Raw genomic sequence first — 22307 nt, 5'->3', positions numbered from 1 at the left:
TCTGTCAGACAGCTGTTGTAATCAATATACAGATCCACGACAGCTATGTACAAGTGGCACCTCCTTAGCTATGGTTCTGGCCATGTCCTGGACTGCTGGCCAGGCCACCATGTGCCCACTGGGCTGGGTCAGGCAAAGATGCCCAATTGCCCATGTTTACTTTTTTGTTGTTGTTTACCCAATAGGGATATAAAATATGAATTTTTTTCTCTTTGAACTCTTTTATTTGTAAAGTTAATTATTTAAGTAAAGGCTTTGGCTTTAATCACAGTTATTAGCATAAGAAACTATTCTTCTAGCCTAGCATCCCAGTGGGAAAAGTAGGATTGGTGAATTCAAACCTTTCTTCATTTATCTTTGGATTATAATAAAATAAAGTATTTTTAGGTAAGGCACAAAACCAGCAAGTGTCAGTAAAAGGTGAAACAGAACCAATCTACTAATTATTTCATTACGAGGCTTTAGGATTGCCACAAGTGCCATTCCTGTTCCTTCTGTTCTACTTTACAGGAAAACACCCAAGGGCTTGTACTAGAAGTAACTGGTCTTCAAACTTGTAGAGAACTGGATTTTTATTTTTCAGCTTCGGGCAGGGTTTAGAGTGGTGAAAGTAATTGGGGTTTATTCATTCTTTGGGTTCATGATCAATTTATGCAGGTTTTCAATTGTAAAAATACCAGTTGGGTCTTTAAAAGTCCTTGATATACTTCGGAATTTGGTTGTAAACTTGGCTTGAAATTCAACACAAGGCAGGGGTTCAAAAGGGCTGAGTTTCTGAATTCTCCAGAGAACTTCATTTTGGGGTGGATTTACTTGTAAGACGATGCCAGATGTAGCAGCCTTCCTCAGAGGAAGGGTTCAGACTGCTTTATTTAGTGTTTTTTGAAAGTGTTCTTTCTGGGGATTCAGTTTCTTTACATGTTTACAACATTATTGGGGGCAGTGATGATGCAGGCCTCAAGTCATCACAGGGATTCCCAGAGTTCAGTGGAATTGAGATGTGGGTCTGTCTCTTTGGACGCCCAGCTTGGGCCACCTGGTGCAGTTCACAGCCCCAACCCCTGTGGGGTTTCCCACCCTGAGCTCATTGGAAGACACCAGCCTTGCTTAGAAATTAGACCAATGGCCAGGTCTGGTGGTACAGGCCTGTAGTCTTGGCTACCTGGGAGGCTGAGGCGGGAGGATCACTTGAGCCCAGGAGATCAAGGCTGCAGTGAGCTATGAACGCGCCACTGCACTCCAACCTAAGAGACAGAGCAAGACTCTGTCTCAAAAATAATGAGAAAGAAATTAGACCAGTGTTAATATCGAAGATCCAGAACTCCAGTCAGATTTATAATTTTGTTTGTAATCAAAATTTCTGGATAGGATTTCTAGAAAACCTGTGGAGTTTGTTTCATACAATTTGATAAGAGGCCTGGACTATTGTGGACTTCTCCCTCAAGCTCCAGTTCCAAAGCTGAAGAAAGGAGGCTTTTGTTTGAGAACCCTGATAGCATTCCGGGTGTTGGAGCCTTACATTCCCAACTAGGATAGAATAGCCCAGCAGCTTCTTAGCTTTCTCCTTCTCCAGCCTCCTCTTCCTTCCTTCTCCTCCCTACCTCCTCTTTTTATGCACACATTCCCTTCTTCTTTTTCTTTATTCAACCAAGTTAATTGCCAGGCTTGATCATGGAATTAATGAATTACTAGAAAATCATCTCAGTTTTTAAAATTCAACAAAAAATTTCTCAACAACTAAGTGTCCAAGAAGATAGAATCTACATACAAGGACGTCTTACCCTTGTGCAAACAAAAAACTGTCTTGCACTCGCATGCTGGGCTGTGTCACCTGTGTACTTGTGGATATATGAGCCACCTGGAACTAATATATAAACTTGTTAATAGTGAGATATATGCACAGAAAGTGCTTGCCACCAAGTGACAGTATGCCTGCTTACTCACCCTGCATCTATAGAACCATTGAGTGCTACTCAAAACTCCAGGAACTGTTGACTTTGAACTGAAATAAATGAAATAAACAAATCTGTGACTAAGTAGAGATCAATTTTCCAGCTTCTAGCTTTTTTTATCACATTAGAACTAAATTATCAAGGGCCAGATATCTCTAAAATTTCTGATGGATTTTGTAATTTTTTTTCTTTACTTCTTTAGTGAAAGTTCCATTTTGTTGCTAAAAGCCATCTTTGAAAGAGGGTTCAGGCCGCGCGCGGTGGCTCACGCTTGTAATCCCAGCACTTTGGGAGGCCGAGGCGGGTGGATCATGAGGTCAGGACATCAAGACCATCCTGGCTAACACGGTGAAACCCCATCTCTACTAAAATACAAAAAATTAGCCGGGCGAGGTGGCGGGCGCCTATAGTCCCAGCTACTCAGGAAGCTGAGGCAGGAGAATGGCGTGAACCCGGGAGGCAGAGCTTGCAGTGAGCCGAGATCGTGCTACTGAACTCCAGCCTGGGTGACAAAGCGAGACTCCGTCTCAAAAAAAAAAAAAAGAAAGAGGGTTCAAATTCCACAGTGTGTCAAGCGAGCATCCATGTGCCAGATGCTTTACATGCATCAGGTTCTATAGTCCTGTGAGGTGGGAGTTGTTACCCCCACTCCGTGTGCATACAGAAACAAGCTCAGAAGTATAGAAATGTGCCCATGGTCGCTTGTCTTGACCAGCCTCCAAGCTCTCTCCTCTTCTCCACACCCAGTGTGACAAGGAACCTGCTAGACAGGGCAAGCAAGTGAGCATGGTTCTAGCCAGTCACTGTCTACTGGGCACTCGCTGTGTGCCAGGCACTGGGCCAGGCTCTGGGAGCCAAAGGCAAATAAGGCATGGCCTCTGCTTGGCCTTCAAGGTCCCCACCTGCCTTGTCTGACTTATCCCTGACTGCTCCCCAGTTCCCATCCTGGACTCCTGCCAGGCTGTGTGCCTCTACAGATGTGTCACTGTCTGCTGGACCACAAGACAGAGGCATGGAGGCAGGACGTGAGGGATGTTATGTTCAGGCAGCTGTGGAAGGTCCCTGCAATTGGGTCCTGCATCAGCACATGTTAGCAAGTTAGCTTGTGACCAGGTGGAAAAGGGCATTACCTGCCTTATGAAGGAGGCTTTGGGCTTTATCTGGAGGTCACTGTTAGCCCTTGGGAGCATAACCAATATTTCCTCAGGGCTTGGCAGCCAACAGCCCCAAATAATGTCCTGAAAACTTTAATGCCTCCACTCTGGTGACTCCTGGAGCCCACTTCATAATGGCAGGACCCTTGCCCATCTCCCCCGCCAGTCATGCCTCTGACAGCTATTTCTGGGGGCCCAAAGGGACACTTCCTCTTTGCATCCACAGCCCTCTCATGATCTGGGCCTCCTAGCAAATTCAGAGCCAAATCCCAGTGTGTCTGCAGGTTCAGTATATATCAGAGGCCATGGGTCAGCTCCCTGGGGCAACAGGGAATGGTGTTTAAAGCTCAGAATTCTGGAGGAACAATGCAGGACTGGGGTCTGTGCCCCCAGGGACTAGGCCTGAACCCTGGCATGAATGAAAACTAAATACTAGAAGCTCATTGATTCTATGTATATGTGTGTGTGGTGGGAGGGGAGTTGAAAGAGACTGAGACTGGCTGTGGTGTCAGCCTTAGCTGGAGCACCCTCAGACTAAAATCTCTGAACCTAGGGGCAATATGACAAGGTTGGTGGTATTGTAGGTGGCAGGTTGTGGGACTAGAGATGGGAGGCGGGGAAACTGTTAGGAGGCTATTGCAGAAGTTCTAGGAGAAAAGAACAGTAATCTAAACAGTGGGGATTCAAATGGGGATAGGTAAAAGAATCAGGAATTTTTTAACCAATGGAAGCCGATTCTGAGGGTTCTAGTTTGGGTAATGAGAGCAGAAGAGATGCCAGTGACTGGGCAAAAGGGCAACGATCAGGCTTTGCAGAGGGGATGAGTTCTGTTTATCCATATTGACATCTGAGCTCTAATGTGGGTTCCAGTAAATATCCCTACCAGGCACTGACCCTAAGGGCTGGAGATGGAGATCTGGGCATTGTCAGCACATTTCAAAAGACTCTGACCTGTGCCTCCAGCCCTGGCCCTATCCAGCCCATTGCTCTCACTGCAGCCAGATTGACCTCTTTGAAAGCATCTTTTTGTATACCTGTTGCCTTCCTGGGCAAAGATTTTCAGTGACTCTGACTTTCTGGTGTGTGATGGTCTAAACCCTCAGCCACCAATGTTGGGCTGCCCTCAGCCAGTCCTTGAGTTTCTACATCAGGACTGCTTTGGTCACAAGTGACAGGGATTCCATCATACTAGCCTAGCTCACAAGAGGAGTTTGCCGGCTGATGTAATCAGCTGGGGCTTAGGGATATGCATGCTAGGGGTCACTTTCCATCTCTTGCTCCTCTTCTCTTTGCTTGCTGGTTTGATTCTCTCAGCACTTTGTTCTACCTGGCAGGAAACACGGGGGTGAAGCAACTTCCACGCTTCAAATCTCATGATGTTTTCACTGGAGTGGGATAGAGTACCTTCTTCGCTCAGTACCATCTAGAAAAATCCCAGGAAGAACTCTGATTGGACCAACTTGGTACAGGAGCCCTTCCTGGGCCAACTAGCCATGGTCAGGAAGGTGGGGTCAGAACCACATGCTTGGAGTGAAGATGGCGCTCTCCTGGGGGGTGGCGGGGTTGCTGGATGATTATAAAATACATAACATACCATTGTTGTGCCTTCGCATGCTTTAGCCCTCTCCTCCTAGCCAGAACCTTCCAGCCAAGGCCAGCTCTTTTTGTCTTCAAAAGACACAAGGAAATGTCTCTTAGCTCAAATGTCCCAAATACCCTTCCTATCCCTGTCCTTAAGTTTTATCCTCACGGTCCAACCCTGGTTCTCCAGACTTCTGTCCTCCTCCTGTCTCCATGAAGCTGTTTCCAGGACACTCCTGGCCACAGTGACTTTTCTCATTTTTCCACGGGGAAAACCAAAGGACAAAGAGGTAGGGTAACTTGCCCCAGCTGCCGAGCTGGGAGGGACAGGGAGCAGATGGCAGGACAAACAGTATGCTTCTAGAGCTTGGGGTGTGTTAAACTGTTTGCCTGTCATCTTCCAAGGAGACTGTGCCTTCCTTGAGTGCAGGAACGAGGGCATCCATCCCCCACCGGCAGCCAGATGCTGGCAACTGTTTGGTCATGACAGTGGATGGCCATGGCCTCCTCAGCCTCTTTCCACCCTCGGTTCCTAGGCCTGGGGAAGAGTCTTTCCTGCCGATTTGCACAATTTAAAATCCTGTGGGAACTAGGAAGCCTTTCTTACAGGCAGGGATAGAGTAAAATAATTATTAATTATAATGCAGATGCCATCTTTTTGAAATTCTGCTGTCTCCTACATGCGAATGAGTGTCCCCAGCCTCCTCTGGGCGTTTCTGACAGATCGCCCAAGTGCACCCCTCCCCCTCCCCTGTCTTCAGAAGTCGAATCTCCTGCGCCTCCAGGGCCCATTGTGGTGCCTAATTTGAAATCCAGGCTCTGATGCTCACGCAGGAGACCCCAAGCTCCATTCCTCCCATGCCGGAATGGCTTTTCTTCCTTGGAGAGCTGCTGAAATGTGGGTTTCTGCATTAATCGAGGTTCCCAGCACGTTCGCAGACCTGGCTCTGCGCCTCCAGAATGTGTTTTCCAATCATCTCCTGGGCCCTGGCTATTCCAGCGTGTCAAGACTGGACTTGCCGGGGCCATGTGGGGCTGCAGAGATGTGCTTTCCAGATTCAGAGTGATATTTATGATTTCTTGGAGCCAACCCCAGCAAGCTAGGACCAGCCCTCTCCGTGTAACCGAGCAGAGGTGCTGGGCCAGGCGGGCAGTGAGTGAGGATTGAAGAAACCTGTGGCAGGCAGCCTCCAGGCACTCAGCAGGCTCCAGGCTGCTTTCCTTAACTGCTTCCCTCCCAAACACCTGCCTCCTTCAGCCTCCTGCATCAGACCTTGAACAGGAAGCCTGCTTATTTTACAGAAACAGATTAGTAGCATCCTGATATGAGTCTATTATGACAATTGACAGTGCTTAGTGCCAGGGATGCTCTTAGTGCTTTCCAGATGTTGACCCATTTAATCCTTATTAACACCTCATGACATATTATCATGCCCATTTTGTAGATGAGCCTGAGGCTCTACGGAGTTAATGTCACTTGCCCGAGGCCACACAGCAGGTGCGTGGCACAGTGGCCTGTGGATTGAGGTGGCTCTTAAACACCTTGCTGTGACACTTTTTGATATGAGGGCTATTAAAGTGCTGGGGATAGGAAAGATGTAGCTAGACTCAGATTTTCATGAAAAGCATCAATTATAATAACTTATGAATTTTCTAACTATCCTGCAATTTGGTTGGACAAGAGGGGGCGTCATCCACTCCCTACATTTGCCCTGTTTGTCACTTTACCTACATCTCATCTCAGACCCCAGTGCTAATGACTGGGACAAACATGAACATTTTGAAGTGGGGCCATGTGAGTGGGTGACCATGTACAGTAGTTACTAACTCTCCCTCTCTTCTTTTCTTTCTTTCCTCCTGAAGGTATACTTATTATTTATGTACATAGTACCTTATCTTACTCTCCCTGTCCCTCTAAAAGGACTACTCAAATTTCTCGAAGCACAAGATATGGGCCCTGCCTGCACATTTGTCTCATTGTGGTCTCATCATGGTTGTGGGTGGATTTGGTCCCTGGAGTGAAGCTGGCAAGACCCGTGGGCACAATATTCTTGATCCAAAGCCCAGCAGCATCCCTCCCTCCGGAGGCTGAGCCCACAGCTGCTGTGTGGGATGAGCTTAGGATGGCTAGAGCCTCTGCTGAGGCAGCAAAAACCAACCTTGTCTCTCTGACTCCTCCTCTGCTGCCACCTCCTTCACTTCAAGACAAAACACTGGAAAAACAAGGAATCAGATGCCTTCTAGGAATGAGGTTCAAACTCAGGGGCAAATGTTAGAGAATTTAATCTTGGAGAGAGAGCTGTATTACTAGATAATGTAATCCTTATTAACGTTTATTGCATTTATGTGAGCGAATTGATTATTCACAAGTTATCTTGCTCTGCCTGGCAGTTGAAGAAAAAGTACAGTCCAGAGGGCCACAGTCCTGCGTTCGCACTCAGTGTCAGCTTTCTAAGAGAGCACAGCCATGTTACTCATTCTGGGTGCCACAATGCCTGCTGTCCCTTGCTGACAGAGGGATTGAGGATGACTTGAGTCCAGCCCGTCCTTAAAGCACACTGAGTTCAGAAGATGTCTACAAATGTGAGAGAGCTGGAAAGGAGCTAGGAGAAAAGGCTATGGGAACTGGGGTGGATTTGAACGATGTGCTTGTGTCTATTTTCCCAAGATTGGAAGCAGTTGGAATACCTAGGACCTGACACCTTATTCTGTCTCTTCTCATAAATCATTCTGGGCTATGCAAACAATAACAATGCATGTGAATATTATGTGAGTGAATACAGTACTAATCTCTTCTGCCCTTCCCTTAGAAAGGTAGTCTGAGGAAGGGCAGGAGGATTCTTAGGGCATTCATAGAATAAATTAGAACTTAGATCAATTAGAGGACCCCGATAGCCACACAGAGGGGATGAAACCTTTGCTGAAGGCAGAGGCTCTGTTGTGTTACCTTAAATTGCTAGAATTTGCTTCATAGCCAAGTCCCAAAAACTAGCCTATGCCATGAACAAAATGGTTGCATTCCAGGGAGAAATCCAAATTCTTCCCACATGGCAGCAGAGAAGTGGAAGGATACACTGTCACCAGTAATTCAGGTTGTATGTGGGAAGCCTACAGAATTCTGCCAAATGTTACAGACATGCATGACCAGTCCTGTGAAGCAGAAATCTCATTTCTGGTCCCCAAGAAGCACAGATATCAATCACAATGTTCTCAGAAATACAGATGGATATATTTTGCACAATTTGTTATATGGTCACCTCTCACTAACCTGTGGGGTTTACAGTCCATCAAAGTACTTATCTATAGTGGCAAAATCCCAGTTGGGAGATCCAGATCTCATAAAATACAAGCAGCTGGGAAAAATAATTGCATTAATATATGTGACAAAGGCAGTAGTGAAAGTTCTAGAAGGTTTCCACTCCCAAAATAACCACTATTTAATCATGAGGTGGGCATATGGGGTGATCGTTTTGAATTGCTTTCTTCAGTTGTCTGGCAGACTTGTCTACATCATCTGCTGAGGCAGAGGCGCCCAACAGCACACATGGCTCTCTGCAGTATATTCGAGCCAGCCCTCACTGGCTGGAAATGGAAAGCCTTTTGCAATTGCTTGTTCACTCTGGGTTTCCCTCTCTCCCTCCCTCCCTCCCTCTCATTTTCTTCCCTCTCTCTTTCCCTCCTTCCCTTTTAAAATACAAGTCTAGGCAGTTGTGTAACCTTCAGACTTTTCATAAATTATGCAAGAGCTTAAGGGCATACTTTTTGAAGTCTGGTCTTTCATTCCAAATTATTTGAGAGCGTCAATCTTAATATCTTCATTTCTCTCTCTCTAGGTACTTTCCTGTAGTACCCTACCTCCTATAGTACCCTGTAGGATTCCCTCTCTGGAGTCTACAGGGGGAAAGAACAATAATTTAGAATTTTCTGTTCTTCTGTTAGTAATTAGGACAGAAATAGCAAGATAGTTGATTTTATATTTTTTGTAACTAGTTTAAAAGCATTATCTCAAAATCTGGAATAAAAGATTGATGCATATAAAGTGCTAAAAAATAATAATAATAACTCTTGCAGTTATGAGCAGAGCTGAGAAAGGAGCCGGGGAGAGGGAGAGGTGGCTGAGTGTTAGGACATCAGGGAGGAAGGAAAATGCAAAGATAAATATGGAAATAGCTTCTTGGATATAAGCAAATAAATTTTCAATAAAGAACCGTGCAAGACCTGCTGTATGTTTTCAGATCTCCACATTTTCAGAGATCAGACCAAAAAGTGGGCCCAGGGTGCAGCACAAGGGATTTAGGCTAAGCCTGCAGACTGCCTGTCAGGGTGACTCAATGGGGGTCAGGTCACAATATGGGTTAGGATTTAGTTCAGCCACCAGTAACGGGAACACCCACCAATCACAGGCGTCCATAAAGTAGATCACCTAGAAGACCTGGAGGCTGGCGGCCCAGGGCTGGTGTGTTGGCCCCACAGTCATCAGGGACCTAGCCTCAATCAGACCTTCCACCCAGCCATTCCTAGGTGTGGCTCCCCACTCATGGTCCAGAATGGTGTTGAGGCTCCAGCCATTGCATCTCAGCTCCTTGGTCAGAACTGAGTCCTGTGGCCACATCTCCCTGGAAGAGACAGAGATTGAGGAATGTGGTCTTTTGGCTGAATGGCAGCATGCCCAGCGAAAACAGGGCTTCAGATAACTTGAGAAAGAGAGAATCTCCATAACTAAGCAAAGTCAGCATCTTTTCTCATCCTGGGGTATTTGTTTACTAAATACCCAGTGCCTGATGTTTTCAGGCATTGCTCAAGGGCGGTGGGGAAAAAGTAAATGGATTTCTGTTTTCATGAAACTTACAGTCTAGTGGGAGGCAAGACAGACAATAAAAGAACAGTAAAACGTGGCCAGGTTGACAGCCTGCATTCCACACTCAAGCTGTCTTCAGATGAAGCTGCACAATATTAATAATGGAGCGGACGGTGTCAAACATCACCATTAAAGCCTGTAGGCACCCTGGACAGCCAGCATCAGCATCTCTTTGATGCAAATTCCATCGTTCAGACACTCTCCAGTGAGTGTCTGCCCAGTGAGAAGAGGAGGAGGGAGAAGTAAACACGTAGTAAGCCAGAGCCCCGTTTAAAAATCAGCCCGAGTGACTCTTCAGCTAACTCGCCTCATGGGCCAATGTGCAAAGAAACACTAGAGGATAAGAATCTAGCCCTAAAATTCCAGGGTTTTTTTTTCGAGGCGGGGTGGAAAAGGATTTGGAGCTATTTCTTTGCTGAGGTGCAAAGTAGTATAATAGGCCGGGCACCGTGCCTCGCACCTGTAATCCCAGCACTTTGAGAGGCCGAGGTGGGTGGATCGCTTGAGCCCAGGAGTTTGAGACCAGCCTGGGCAACATGGCAAAACCCTATCTCTAAAAAAAAAAAAATTACAAAAGTTAGCCAGGCATGGCGGCACGTGCTTGTAGTCCTAGCTACCAGAGAGGCTGAGGTGGGAGGATCGCTTGAGCCCAGGAGGCCAAAGCTGCAGTGAGCTGAGATTGCGCCACTGTGCTCTAGCCTGGACGACAGAGTGAGACCCTGTCTCAAAAAAATAAAATAAATAAACATTTTTAAAAAGTAGTGTGATAAGTAATAATTTTGTGGCTCCCTTGGGGGTTTGAAAGGCAAGCTGGGAAACTTGGGAAAACCACAGGGACACATCCTTTTTCTGCTCATGGGACCTTCAGCAAGCAGTTCCTGGTCATCAAGCCTGGTCTTGCTGGGAACTGGGCAGGTTTCCAGGTTCAGTTCACATGTTGTAAGTGGGCATGGCTCTAAATTAAACCTGGAGCCACTGCTGCCCACCTAGCACTCCCTGCCATGGCCACTGTGCAGTGCCGCAGACTAGTGATTCTCAAACATCTGAGGTGAAGGACCAGGGTGGTCTTTTAAAATTCGTTTCAGTTTCCTATCTGTCATAAAAATGAAATATTAGAAACGTGAAATAAAGACATAGACTTCTGTTATTAGATTCAAGAGACATAAAATTGCTGTGTCCATTTGCCCTAAAAGTTTCTAAAGACGGACTCAATTCCTGAACTTGAGTTTACCAACAGCAGAGAAGTCAGGGCCATCGCTACCAGCCCAAGGACTCTACTTTGGGCCTCACTGCCCGGGGCCCAGTATCTAAGGCCAGAAGGGAACAGCTGCCCTCCCCACGCTATGTCAGGACAGTCCTGAAGGAGAATGAGGAAGCTCTCGGCTGGGAAGAGAGCAGCCTGGGCTGCTGTGTCTTGCCATCTGTTCATCTCTCTGGCCCTTCCTGCCCAGCTGCTTGAGTAGACTGGTAAAAGGAACCTCTTGGTGGACTCTCCTACCATAGTCCCCATGTGCAGGTGAAAATTTTATTACATGATTGTGGCCAGAGAAACGAAAGGTCACAGCTCTTTGTAATCATTATCTAGGCTCCCCTACCTGAACGCAGGCTTTATTTAGCATAACTGGTTGGATTAGTGAAGCAGGCGGTCACCTCCAGCTGGCATGGCCTGGTGTGGCCTGGGCAGGGTGAGCTCATGGTTGACTCTGTGTTGCAGTTCTCCAAGGAGAGGCACATCATGGACAGGACCCCTGAGAGGCTGAAGAAGGAGCTGGAGGAGGAGCTGCTGCTGAGCAGTGAGGACCTGCGCAGCCATGCCTGGTACCACGGCCGCATCCCCCGACAGGTACCTGGTCTTGTCCCTTCCAGCACACACAGGGCTGCTCTCAGGCAACCTACAGATTGATCATCTGCAGGGCCCCACTTCGAGGCCACATGGGAGGAAGCTCCTGTGTAACCAAAAACAGATACTCTAAAAATGACTTCATTTAGACCCTTCTCTAAGAAGACCTTGGGAAGAGCTGAGGTCAAGAACCCAAAGCACACATCCACACGTTCAGGAAGTAGAGGGACAGCCAGCACTCCTGGGGTCTGCAAGCACAGAGCTGTGGGAGGCAGCAGCCACAGGGTCAGTAACCGGAAGAACTAGGAGGGCGGGCTGTGGCCCACGTACTTGGACTCTTGGCCAACTGCCAGCAGCCTCAGACCATTTTGCAGCCCCTCCTTCTCAAGGCAGTGGCTTAGCTTCGGGAGGAGAGAGGGCGGTGGCCCAGACCAACAAGGCTGCCTCTGGCCTGGTGAGCTGGCAGTTATTCACACTCTCCATCGCTTCCCTGCTGGATCCCGTGACCAGAGGTGGGGAAGAAGGGGAATTAAACCCATGACCACAGACTCGTGGCCCAGAATATACTGTGTGATCGTCATTTGGGTGATTGCCATGAATAATGTTTTTTCATTTAATACTGTAAAAATTGAAAAATAGAGTAAGTCTGCAGAATTGAAGCATAGAATTTCCCTTGGGTTTTTATTGTAAACCTGATCTGGCCAATCATTAACCAAGGACAACATGACAGGAAATGTGTGGACAGGGGCTGGGGGGAAGGGCATCATGTCATACTTTTTTTTGTTTTTTTTTGAGACAGAGTCTTACTCTATCGCCCAGGCTGGAGTGCAATAGCACGATCTCAGCTCACTGCAACCTCTGCCTCCTGGGTTCAAGCGATTCTCCTGCCTCAGCCTCTCCAGTAGCTGGAATTACAGGTGCCTACCACCATGCCCTGCTAATTTTTATATTTTTAGTAGAGACAGGGTTTCACCATGTTGGCCAGGCTGGTCTCGAACTCCTGACCTCAAGTGATCCGCCCACCTCGGCCTCTCAAAGTGCTGGGATTATAGGCATGAGCCACTGTACCCAGGCTTTTTTTTTTTTTTTAATGTAGCAGATTTCTTGGCACAATCAAATAAATAATTATTATTCTGACTTTTTTTTAAGTTTAAAATTGATTGTAGAAAATATACATAGCAAAAAGAAGGAAATTAAACTCTTATCCATAAGTCTCCTCATAATTCTCCTGGGGATAACCATGATGAATACTTTTGTGTACAGACATCATCCCCGGCTTTTCGAAATCAAGTATGAGATCGTACTGCATATACTTTTTTGGTAGCCCATTCTACTCACTTACTGTGTCCTGGGAATTTTCACCCACTGTAGAATATTCTTCTGCACCAGACTACGTTGTATGTCTGTCCACGGTATGCATGCACCACAATTTATTGGACACGTAGAGTGTTTCTAATACTTTGACCAACATCCTTTATGATTGCTATGTTCATACCTACAATTATTTTCACAGGCTCAATTCTAAGAAATGGAATTTCTATGTGAAAACATTTTTAAGGCAAAGATGCAATTTTAAAGTAACCATGGTAGCCTACTCTTTTGAGGTAACAGGAGTATACTGTTGATCAAATATTGGAATGTCCCAGAAAAATTGTCAGAATTATAAAACTGATGACTATCACCACTGTCCGTCTCCTTATCATGGTCATCAAATTTGTTTACTACTTGCCATGAGTATTAATTTGCAGTGATAAATCGTTCCAAACTGGATAACTGAACACTATAACCATAACCATAATAACAAGTTATTGCTAACATTTTAGCCCCTTAAATCTTTATAGCCATTTCGCAGGTAATATTATCATTTGTGTTTTTCAGATGATGTAAGTGAGCCACAAGGAGATTATGTAATTTGTCCAGAGTCATACAGCTGAGCCAGGATGCAAACCCAGGTGGTCAGGCTACAGGAACAGCCAGGCTGTACCACATTATAAATTCTCCAGTTGCTATAAGCAGCAGCATCATGCTAGTTAACTATTTTTGAGCATCTACTGTGTTCCAGCGCTTGCATATATTATGTATACAAATACATAACCCTCATAGTAACTGTAAGATGGACCCCAGCCTGACTTTGTTCCAGGCCTCCTAGCTAGTAATTGGTGTGTCCAGAATCCATACCCTAGTCCTGCATGCAGAGTCCTCCTCCCCATTGGCCAGGCCTGGAGAGGGGCATCTTAGGAGAGGGCCCCGAGGACGACTTCTAGACACCAACAAATACCTTCTTTCTCCTCACTCCACTTGTTGGGGAGGGAAAATCAGGCCTGCCAGGCACATATTTTCTCATTTCTTATTTCCTGTTGCATTATGTCATTCAGGTCCGTATTAACATCATGTTCTTGTGACACCTCCCCAACCACCCTATTTTACTGGACAGCCCTCATCCCCTCCCCAGCACTCCCTGCCTCCTTTCCTGGTTCACTTTTTCCCTAACCTTACAACTGGCATGCATAGCTGCTGGTTATTTATCCTCACTCAGACAGAAGCTCCCCACCAAAACCAGGAGCTCCATGAGGTGAGCTCTTTGGTGCCACTGTCACCACCGCATCCCCTGAGCCTGCAGTGGTTCTTGGCACGAGTAGGTGGTCAATGAACAGTTCTTGAATGAATGAATGGATCTTCTATGAATTTGGTATTTGAAAAACTAAAGAACTGGCCCAAGAAGAGACATAGTAGCATTGTCTTCTGTTGGCCCAGAGAAGTGGGTAGCCATAAGCTTTTAGAAGGAATGTGAATTTGCCTTTCCTACTCCTCACTCACCTTTTTGTCCCAAAGGTGTCGGAAAACCTTGTGCAGCGAGATGGTGACTTCCTAGTTCGTGACTCTCTGTCCAGCCCTGGGAACTTTGTCCTGACCTGTCAGTGGAAGAACCTCGCTCAGCACTTCAAAATCAACCGGACAGTTCTGCGGCTCAGCGAGGCCTATAGCCGCGTGCAGTACCAGTTCGAGATGGAGAGCTTTGACTCCATCCCTGGCCTGGTGCGCTGCTACGTGGGCAACCGCCGGCCCATCTCCCAGCAGAGTGGCGCCATCATCTTCCAGCCCATCAACAGGACAGTGCCCCTGCGGTGCCTGGAGGAGCGTTATGGCACCTCTCCAGGCCAGGCCCGGGAGGGCAGCCTCACCGAGGGAAGGCCAGACATGACCAAGAGGCTGAGCCTCACCATGGGTGGCGTCCAGGCCCGAGAGCAGAATTTGCCCAGGGGAAACCTCCTCAGGTAGGTCAGGGCCTCCTCCTCAGGACTATGAGGGGCGCCGGGGTGCCCAAGGTTAGTTAGGCAGGTGAAGAATTCATCATGGAACAGAGAAATAAAAGATGTTAATAGGAATGCCGACTGTTCGCGGAATAGCAGTCACGAGGCAGTGCACGATCAGCTCCTAGCCGAGCAGGGCCAGCAATGAATGGTACAGGAGCTGAGGAAGGATTGTGGGGGCACTTACAGGGGAGACCTTGTGAAGGGGGTAGGCTTAGGCTGGTCTGATGGCTGGGGGAAATTTGGATAGATGCTGCAAAAGGCAGGGGTGTTCCAGGTGGGAGGCACAGCATGGGCATAAGTGTGGGGACAGAAAATGCCATGAAGAGCTTGGAGTGAGTGTGCTGATGGGGCTGGAACAAAGGGTCTGTGCAAGGGACCTGTAGCAGTTGGCTTAGGGAGGTAGCCCCAGCCAAATCATGGGGGCCTTAATGCCAGGTGCAGGGCTTTGAGGGAGTTGCACAGATTCAGCATAGTGAACACGGTGTCCTAAGAATAGAAATGGACAGCGACGTACTGGGGGCGAGGAGTGAGACAGGAACAGGAAACCCAGTTCTGAGTCATGGAGGGCCCTGGCTGCAGGAGTGGAGCGAAGGGAGAGTTGAGAGATGCAGGAGCCTGGCCTCCCAGGACTCTTCTGCACGTGGTAGAGTCAGAGGAGGGCACATTGGAGACCACAGGAGTGACCAGGAAGGGAGGGCACTGTGGAGGATAAAACACGCTTTTTCATCTGAGCTGGAAGACTGTGGGTTTGTTGAGTGCCAGAGTCCAGCAGCAGTTTTGGGGTCCAGGAGGGGAGTTAGGGCTGAAAACTTAAATTAGTGCTTGGTCCACATGGAAAGGGTGGTTCACTTGATGAGAACAGATGACATGTCTAAGATAGGAGATGCAGAGAGCATGGGGGCTGTAGTCTGAATCGCAGGGAATAGGGGAAGAGAAGGATTCAGGGCACTTGGTGGAAAATCAGGACTTCAAAACCTCCCTGATCCCAGGCACCCAGCTGTCAAATGTCAGCGATGGTAGGCTGCATTTGTGTGGGGCCCATCTTTCATGGAGCTCAGAGTCTTTGTGCATATTATCTAAAAGCACTGGGAAAGGAAACGAGGGAAAAGGCAGGCGTCAGAACACAGATCCAGTCCAGCCCCTCAGTCACACAGCAGCCTGACCCATCTCCCAGCTTCTTATCTTATGCACGTAAACCAACATATTTTATTCTACTCAGTGGTTTTCTTTTTGGTCCATGAGGAAATGTCACAAACTGTCATTTCTATACTGCAAAACTTCGGGAGGAAAATACAGGACTCTGTGTGGAATCCAGATGACAGCTGTGTGCTGCCTGGAGGCTCTGGCACATGCTAGTCAGCATCTGGCTGGGGACCCGGCGGCCAGGCACAAATGCTGGTTCCACACTGGGCAACTGTTCAACCATGGGCAAGCGACTTGACCTTCCTGGGCCTCATCTTCTTTATCTGGAAAGATGGAGCTTGTGAGGTGTACATGATTTAATATATGCAAAGTGATCAGAACAGTGCAGGCACATAGGAGGTGCTAGGGAAATGCTCGTGATAATTATTATCTGGAGGGGCATAGAATGTCAGACTCAGACCCAGCACAGTGGCTCACAGCTGTAATCCCAGCACTTTGGGAGGCTAAGGTGGGCAGATTGCCTGAGCTCCAGAGTTCGAGACCAGCTTGGGCCACATGGCATAACCCCATCTCTACAAAAAATATGAAAATTAATATAAGGAGCTCAAACAACTCTATAGGAAAAAATCAAATAATCTGATTTTAAAAATGGGCAAAAGATTTGCTCTTTTGAGAAATAGGTATTTCTCAAAAGAAGACATACAAATGGGCTGGGCACGGTGGCTCATGCCTGTAATCCCAGCACTTTGGGAGGCTGAGGCAGGTGGATTACCTGAGGTCAGGAGTTCAAGACCAACCTGGCCAACATGGAGAAACTCCATCTCTACTAAAAATGCAAAAATTAGCCAGGTGTGGTGGTGCATGCCTGTAGTCCCAGCTATTAGGGAGGAGAATTGCTTGAACCCAGGAGGCAGTGAGCCAAGATCATGCTGCCGCAGTGGCAAACAGGCATATGAAAAGGTGCTCAACATGATTGGTCATCAGAGAAATGTAAATCAAAACTATAACGGATATCACCTTACCCCAGTTAAAAAGGCCTAAATCCAAAAGACGGGTAATAACAAATGCTGGTGAGGATTGTGGAGAAAAGGGAACCCTCTTACATTGTTGATGGGAATGTAAATTAGTACAACCACCATGGAGAACAGTTTGGAGGTTCCTCAGAAAACTAAAAATTGAGCTACTATATGATCCAGCAATCCCACTGCTGGGTATATACCCAGAAGAGTGGAAATCAAAGAGATAACCTGCACTATGTTTGTTGCAGCAGTTTACAATAGCTCAGATTTGGAAGCAGCCTAAGTGCCCATCAACAGCTGAATAGATAAAGGAAATGTGCGTATACACAGTGGAGTACTATTCAGCCATAAAAAAATGAGATCCTGTCATTTGCAACCACATGGATGGAACTGGAGATCATTATGTTAAGTGAAATAAGCCAGGCACAGAAAAACAAACATCACATGTTCTCACTTATTTGTAGGATCAAAAAGTCAAAACAATTGAATTCTTGGACACAGAGTAGAAGTATGGTGGGCCGGATGCAGTGGCTCACACCTGTAATCCCAGCACTTTGGGAGGCCGAGGCAGGTGGATCATGAGGTCAGGAGTTCGAGACCAGCCTGGCCAACACGGTAAAACCCTGTCTCTACTAAAAATACAAAAATTAGCTGGGCATGGTGGCGTGTGCCTGTAATCCCAGCTACTCAGGAGGCTGAGGCAGGAGAACTCCTTGAACCAGAACCTGGGAGGCAGAGGTTGTGGTGAGCCAAGATCATGCCATTGCACTCCAGCCTGGGCAACAAGAGTGAAACTCTGTCTGTCTCAAAAAAAAAAAGGATGGTTAGCAGAGCCTGGGAAGGGTAGTAGTGGGTAGGGAGTCAGGGGTGGGAGGGAGGTGGGGATGGTTAATGGGTACAAAAAAATTTGGAAAGAATCAGACCTATTTGATAATACAATAGGGTGACTATAGTCAAAACAACTTAATTATATATTTTAAAATAAAGAGTGTAATTGGATTGTTTGTAACTCAAAAGATAAATGCTTGATGGCGTGGATACCCCATTTGCCATGATGTGCTTATTTCATATTGAATGCCTGTATCAAAAGATCTCATGTACCCCAGAAATATATACACCTATGTATCCACAAAATTTTTTTAAATATAAAAATTAGATGGGCGTGGTGGTGTGTGCCTGTGGTCCCAGCTATTCGACAGGCTGAGGTGGGAGGATTGCGTGAGCCTGGGAGGTTGAAGCTGCAGTGAGCCATGACCATGCCACTACATTCCAGCCTGGGCAACGGAGCGAGACCCTGTCTCAAAACAAACAAACAAAAAAAATCAGGGCAATTGCAAGGAGGGAGGCAAGATCTGATATTTAGAAATCCTCCTATTCATAGTAATGGGATTGGACTTGAGATCCCTTACAGTATTACAAGGGGTACGTTTTCTTCTGTTTCCTTTGGGAGGGATTGGCTGCTGAATGGTTGAAGCAGGGAATTAATGTCATGCACAGAGTGGGAGTGTATTCGGCAAGACAACAGAACCACTGCTGTGGGGAAGGCCTTCTAGTTGGCCCTGAATGAGCCTAGTTTAAAACTTTTTTTTTTTTTTTTTTTTTTTTTGAGACGGAGTCTCGCTCTGTCGCCCAGGCTGGAGTGCAGTGGCCGGATCTCAGCTCACTGCAAGCTCCGCCTCCCAGGTTTACGCCATTCTCCTGCCTCAGCCTCCCGAGTAGCTGGGATTACAGGCGCCCGCCACCTCGCCTGGCTAGATTTTGTATTTTTTTTAGTAGAGATGGAGTTTCACCGTGTTAGCCAGGATGGTCTCGATCTCCTGACCTCGTGATCCACCCGTCTCGGCCTCCCAAAGTGCTGGGATTACAGGCTTGAGCCACCACGCCCGGCCTAAAAACTTTCTAAGATAAGAAATGAAAAAAAGACTAAGAAAGTCTCTAAGTCAACAAGTCAGGCCTAATAGAGCCACTTTTCTGTTTGCCCTTTGGAATGCAGATCCTCCTAGAACTTGTCACCACTTTGTACAGGCAGCACGCCCAGAAATGTTTAAGTGGGAGGAGGGGAAGAGATGGCCTATGGCCTGCTGCCCTGCCCCAGTGTCCTTCAGTGGCTGGCTCCCTTATGCAGCTCTGGCCAGGTGCCACCTGCCCTGACGTCGGGCCTGCTAGTTGGCTGGCTGGTGGCCTGCCCTGGGCAAAGGTGTGTGCTCACAGGCAGGTTGCCTTCCAAGCCCTGCCGTTCTGGCCCCTGGAGTCCAGCCGCAGTGGTCACTGCTTCAATATCACTTCTCAGGAGTCATTTCCTTTTGTAATTTGCCCTCCGTCTTGCCTTATCTTCGAAAGGTTGCTGGAATTTCTCTGTTGCTCGGAGTTTGGGGGTTTTTTGATTTGTTTTTTCTTTGGTGCTTGTAAAGGTAGGAAAGAACTTCATGATTTCTGTAACATAAGAATGTTTTGTGCTTATGGGAAGGCCAATTAGAGTTCATGACAATTTGGCTGGTGCAGTGCGTCCGTCTCTAGCTAGGGAGATTCTGGTCCTTGGTGCTGGAGAAATTCCCAATTTGAGTTGGAAAGGGACAGAAGGAATAACAGCGAGTGTGTTGAAAGTTACCTTCCACCTTTTCCTTGTGTGATTACGCAGCGTGCCTCCCAACTGCTGCTTGGTGACCATGCCAGTGCCTTTCCCAGCTCAGCAGGAGGGGGCTGTGTGGAGGGTCCCCCCAGAGCAGCCAGGAGGTTGGGGATGGCAGCCTCCCCAGGCAGTCCTGCAGGTTATTTGGGGGATGCTGAGATTTGCACCAAAATGGAAGTTTCCCCACAGCTTCCTTCCTAACTGCAACACTGTGGAGCATGTGGAAAATGCATATTAGTTAGGCAAGCCATTCCCTCCGGGCCTATAAGTAATTTTGGGCTCTGTTAAAAGTACACATTCCAGTTCATCAGATTTTCCCGGGGAGTATCGTAAAACTTTTACCCTACTCTGTTCAACAGGATGGAACGGCCCAGGGGAGGCATCCTAGGACTTAGCCGCATTGGTCATGGGGACAGGGGGATGGAGCACACACAGTCATATATTAATCACCCCATCAGTAATTTGTTTCTCCAGTGGACATTCCTATACTTTTAGGGTATGCTGTAGCACTCTCGTTCTGAGCGGTTTTCTTTCTTTTTTGTTTAAGTTCCCATGGCATTGCCTAAAGGTTTTATTTTACACTTTAACACATGTTTCCGTCCTATTTGTCTTTTGCTTCAGAAACAAAGAAAAGAGTGGTAGCCAGCCAGCCTGCCTGGATCACATGCAGGACAGAAGAGCCTTGTCCCTCAAAGCCCACCAGTCAGAGAGCTACCTGCCGATTGGTATGTTTCGGGGAATTTTCAGGGAGAACATCAGTGTGACCCTGGTTTCCTTCAAGCTGTTACCCTGCCCCATCTAGTCGTCTCATTTGAAACCGACATTTGCCTCAGCTTGCAGCCTGAAGGGGAATGGGTTTGCAGAATTATATCCAGCTGGGAAGCGCTGAGCTAGACACTGTATGCCAGCTTTTAGGCCTCGTGGCAAGCCTTCAGAGTAGGCATGATTATTGCCATTTCGCAGCTGAGGAAACTGAGGCACAGATAGGTTAAGTAACTTGTCCAGAATCACCCAACATTTGAACCCAGGTTTTCTGATTCAAGCCCATTTGAAAACTGGTGGACTTCCTGACAAATGAGCCTACTCCCTTTTCCCGGGTGGGTGGGTGGATCCTGGGGCTTTTGGCAGAACAGCTGTCCAGGCCAACTCCCCTTCCTCTCCATTCTGCTTTCAAGGCTGGAAGAGTGATAAGGTATGGGGTGTGGGGAGACCTACCAAGCAGTTACATTTGTAGGACGGGGGGTTGTTTTATATAAAAGTTTAATATAAATATATTTATATGTTTAAATATGTTTAATAAAAGTCATTATTTTCATAACTGACTTTCCCTGGGACCACAAAGGGATTTTCCTAATCCCCCTGCATAAAGTACTTCCATGTGGGTTACCCCAATGTCTTTTCTCCCTTCCCTGTCTCCAGCTCTCCCTTGGAAGCTGGCTGGGATCCATCCTTTGACAGTGGTGTTTTAGGTGGCTAACGACTTCTGTTTCTTAGGGCAAGATTACATTATTCATGCCCTCCTCACTCATATATTTTATCATTCTGACTGTCCGAGCCTTCTGTGACCATACAACAACTTTTGTAGCCCAGGTGTCAGCAGTCCCCGGGATTTCGAATTGTACCCAGGAGTGTGGGATGGGGCAAGCCCAGCCCAGCCCTCACAATGCTGTAGACTCCGTGAGATTGGGCGTGGGACAGTCACATTGACTTTTCTTTTGGAAATGAAAATGAAAATTGAAACCCACGGGCATGAACGGAGGGCCGGGCAGCTGCAACTCTGGTTTTGTTTGTCTTATATTCTCCACACAGATGAGCTGTCTCTGACCTTTTCTTATCCCCCACAGGCTGCAAGCTGCCACCTCAGTCCTCAGGTGTGGACACAAGCCCCTGCCCAAACTCACCCGTGTTCAGGACGGGAAGCGAGCCCGCCCTGAGCCCAGCAGTTGTTCGGAGGGTCTCGTCGGATGCCAGGGCTGGGGAGGCGCTGAGGGGGTCAGACAGTCAACTGTGCCCTAAGCCGCCTCCTAAGCCCTGCAAGGTGCCGTTCCTCAAGGCTCCCTCGTCTCCCTCTGCCTGGCTCAACTCAGAGGCCAACTACTGTGAACTGAACCCAGCGTTTGCCACAGGCTGCGGCAGGGGAGCAAAGCTACCTTTATGTGCCCAGGGAAGCCCCACAGAACTGCTCACAGCCAAGCAGAACGGGGCACTAGGTCCCCGGAACTCTGGCATCAACTACTTGATCCTTGATGATGATGACAGGGAAAGACCTTGGGAACCTGCGGCAGCTCAGACGGAGAAGGGGCAGTGGGACAAGGGCGAGTTTGTGGCGCCCCTCCTGGAGACTGTCTCCTCCTTCAGGCCCAATGACTTTGAGTCAAAGTTCCTTCCCCCTGAGAATAAGCCCCTGGAAACAGCAATGTTGAAACGTGCAAAAGAACTGTTCAGCAACAACGACCCCAAGGTCATCGCTCAGCACATACTGAGCATGGACTGCAGGGTAAGAGCTGGGGGTCCTGGCGCTATTCTGGCTTTTCAAGGTTTGGTAAGAGCTGGTAGTCCCGGTGCTCCTCTGGCTTTTGTAGGTTTGGAAGGAGAGTATCCGTCCTGCCTCACTCTGCCTCACCCATTAAATGCTTTGCCCATAGGAAAGTCCGAAGATAACACCAGCATGGGAATTTATTTAAGGGGTGGGAACCACAAGCTGGGACAACCTTTGCCCAAGTAGGAAGCTTATAAAATTCATCTCAGACAGAGGGATGGCAGGCTGCTGCCGTGGGTGGGGGCCGCCGTCTTCTCCCACCCATCCCTGCTGGCGTC

The 22307-nt window shown here is 47.6% G+C and overlaps 1 protein-coding gene across 4 annotated transcripts in view; it reads left to right on the top strand.

Moving 5' to 3' along the window:
- BCAR3 (BCAR3 adaptor protein, NSP family member) overlaps positions 1-22307 on the top strand; it is a 150113-nt gene that overhangs the window by 108667 nt on the left and 19139 nt on the right. For 3 of the 4 annotated variants that reach the window (XM_017879775.1, XM_017879773.1, XM_017879776.1), the window contains 4 exons: positions 11260-11388; positions 14218-14660; positions 20112-20215; positions 21335-21987. In XM_017879775.1, the coding sequence (XP_017735264.1) occupies positions 11260-11388; positions 14218-14660; positions 20112-20215; positions 21335-21987 (1329 nt within the window). Of the gene's footprint in view, positions 1-11259; positions 11389-14217; positions 14661-19067; positions 19273-20111; positions 20216-21334; positions 21988-22307 lie in introns of those variants that run through there. The other variant, XM_017879777.1, reaches the window with a different exon arrangement.

This window comes from Rhinopithecus bieti, unplaced genomic scaffold (assembly GCF_001698545.2).
Source record: "Rhinopithecus bieti isolate Rb0 unplaced genomic scaffold, ASM169854v2 scaffold_11919, whole genome shotgun sequence".
In the NCBI taxonomy this organism is placed as follows: domain Eukaryota; kingdom Metazoa; phylum Chordata; class Mammalia; order Primates; family Cercopithecidae; genus Rhinopithecus; species Rhinopithecus bieti.
This window is presented reverse-complemented; position numbering and strand designations above follow the sequence as displayed.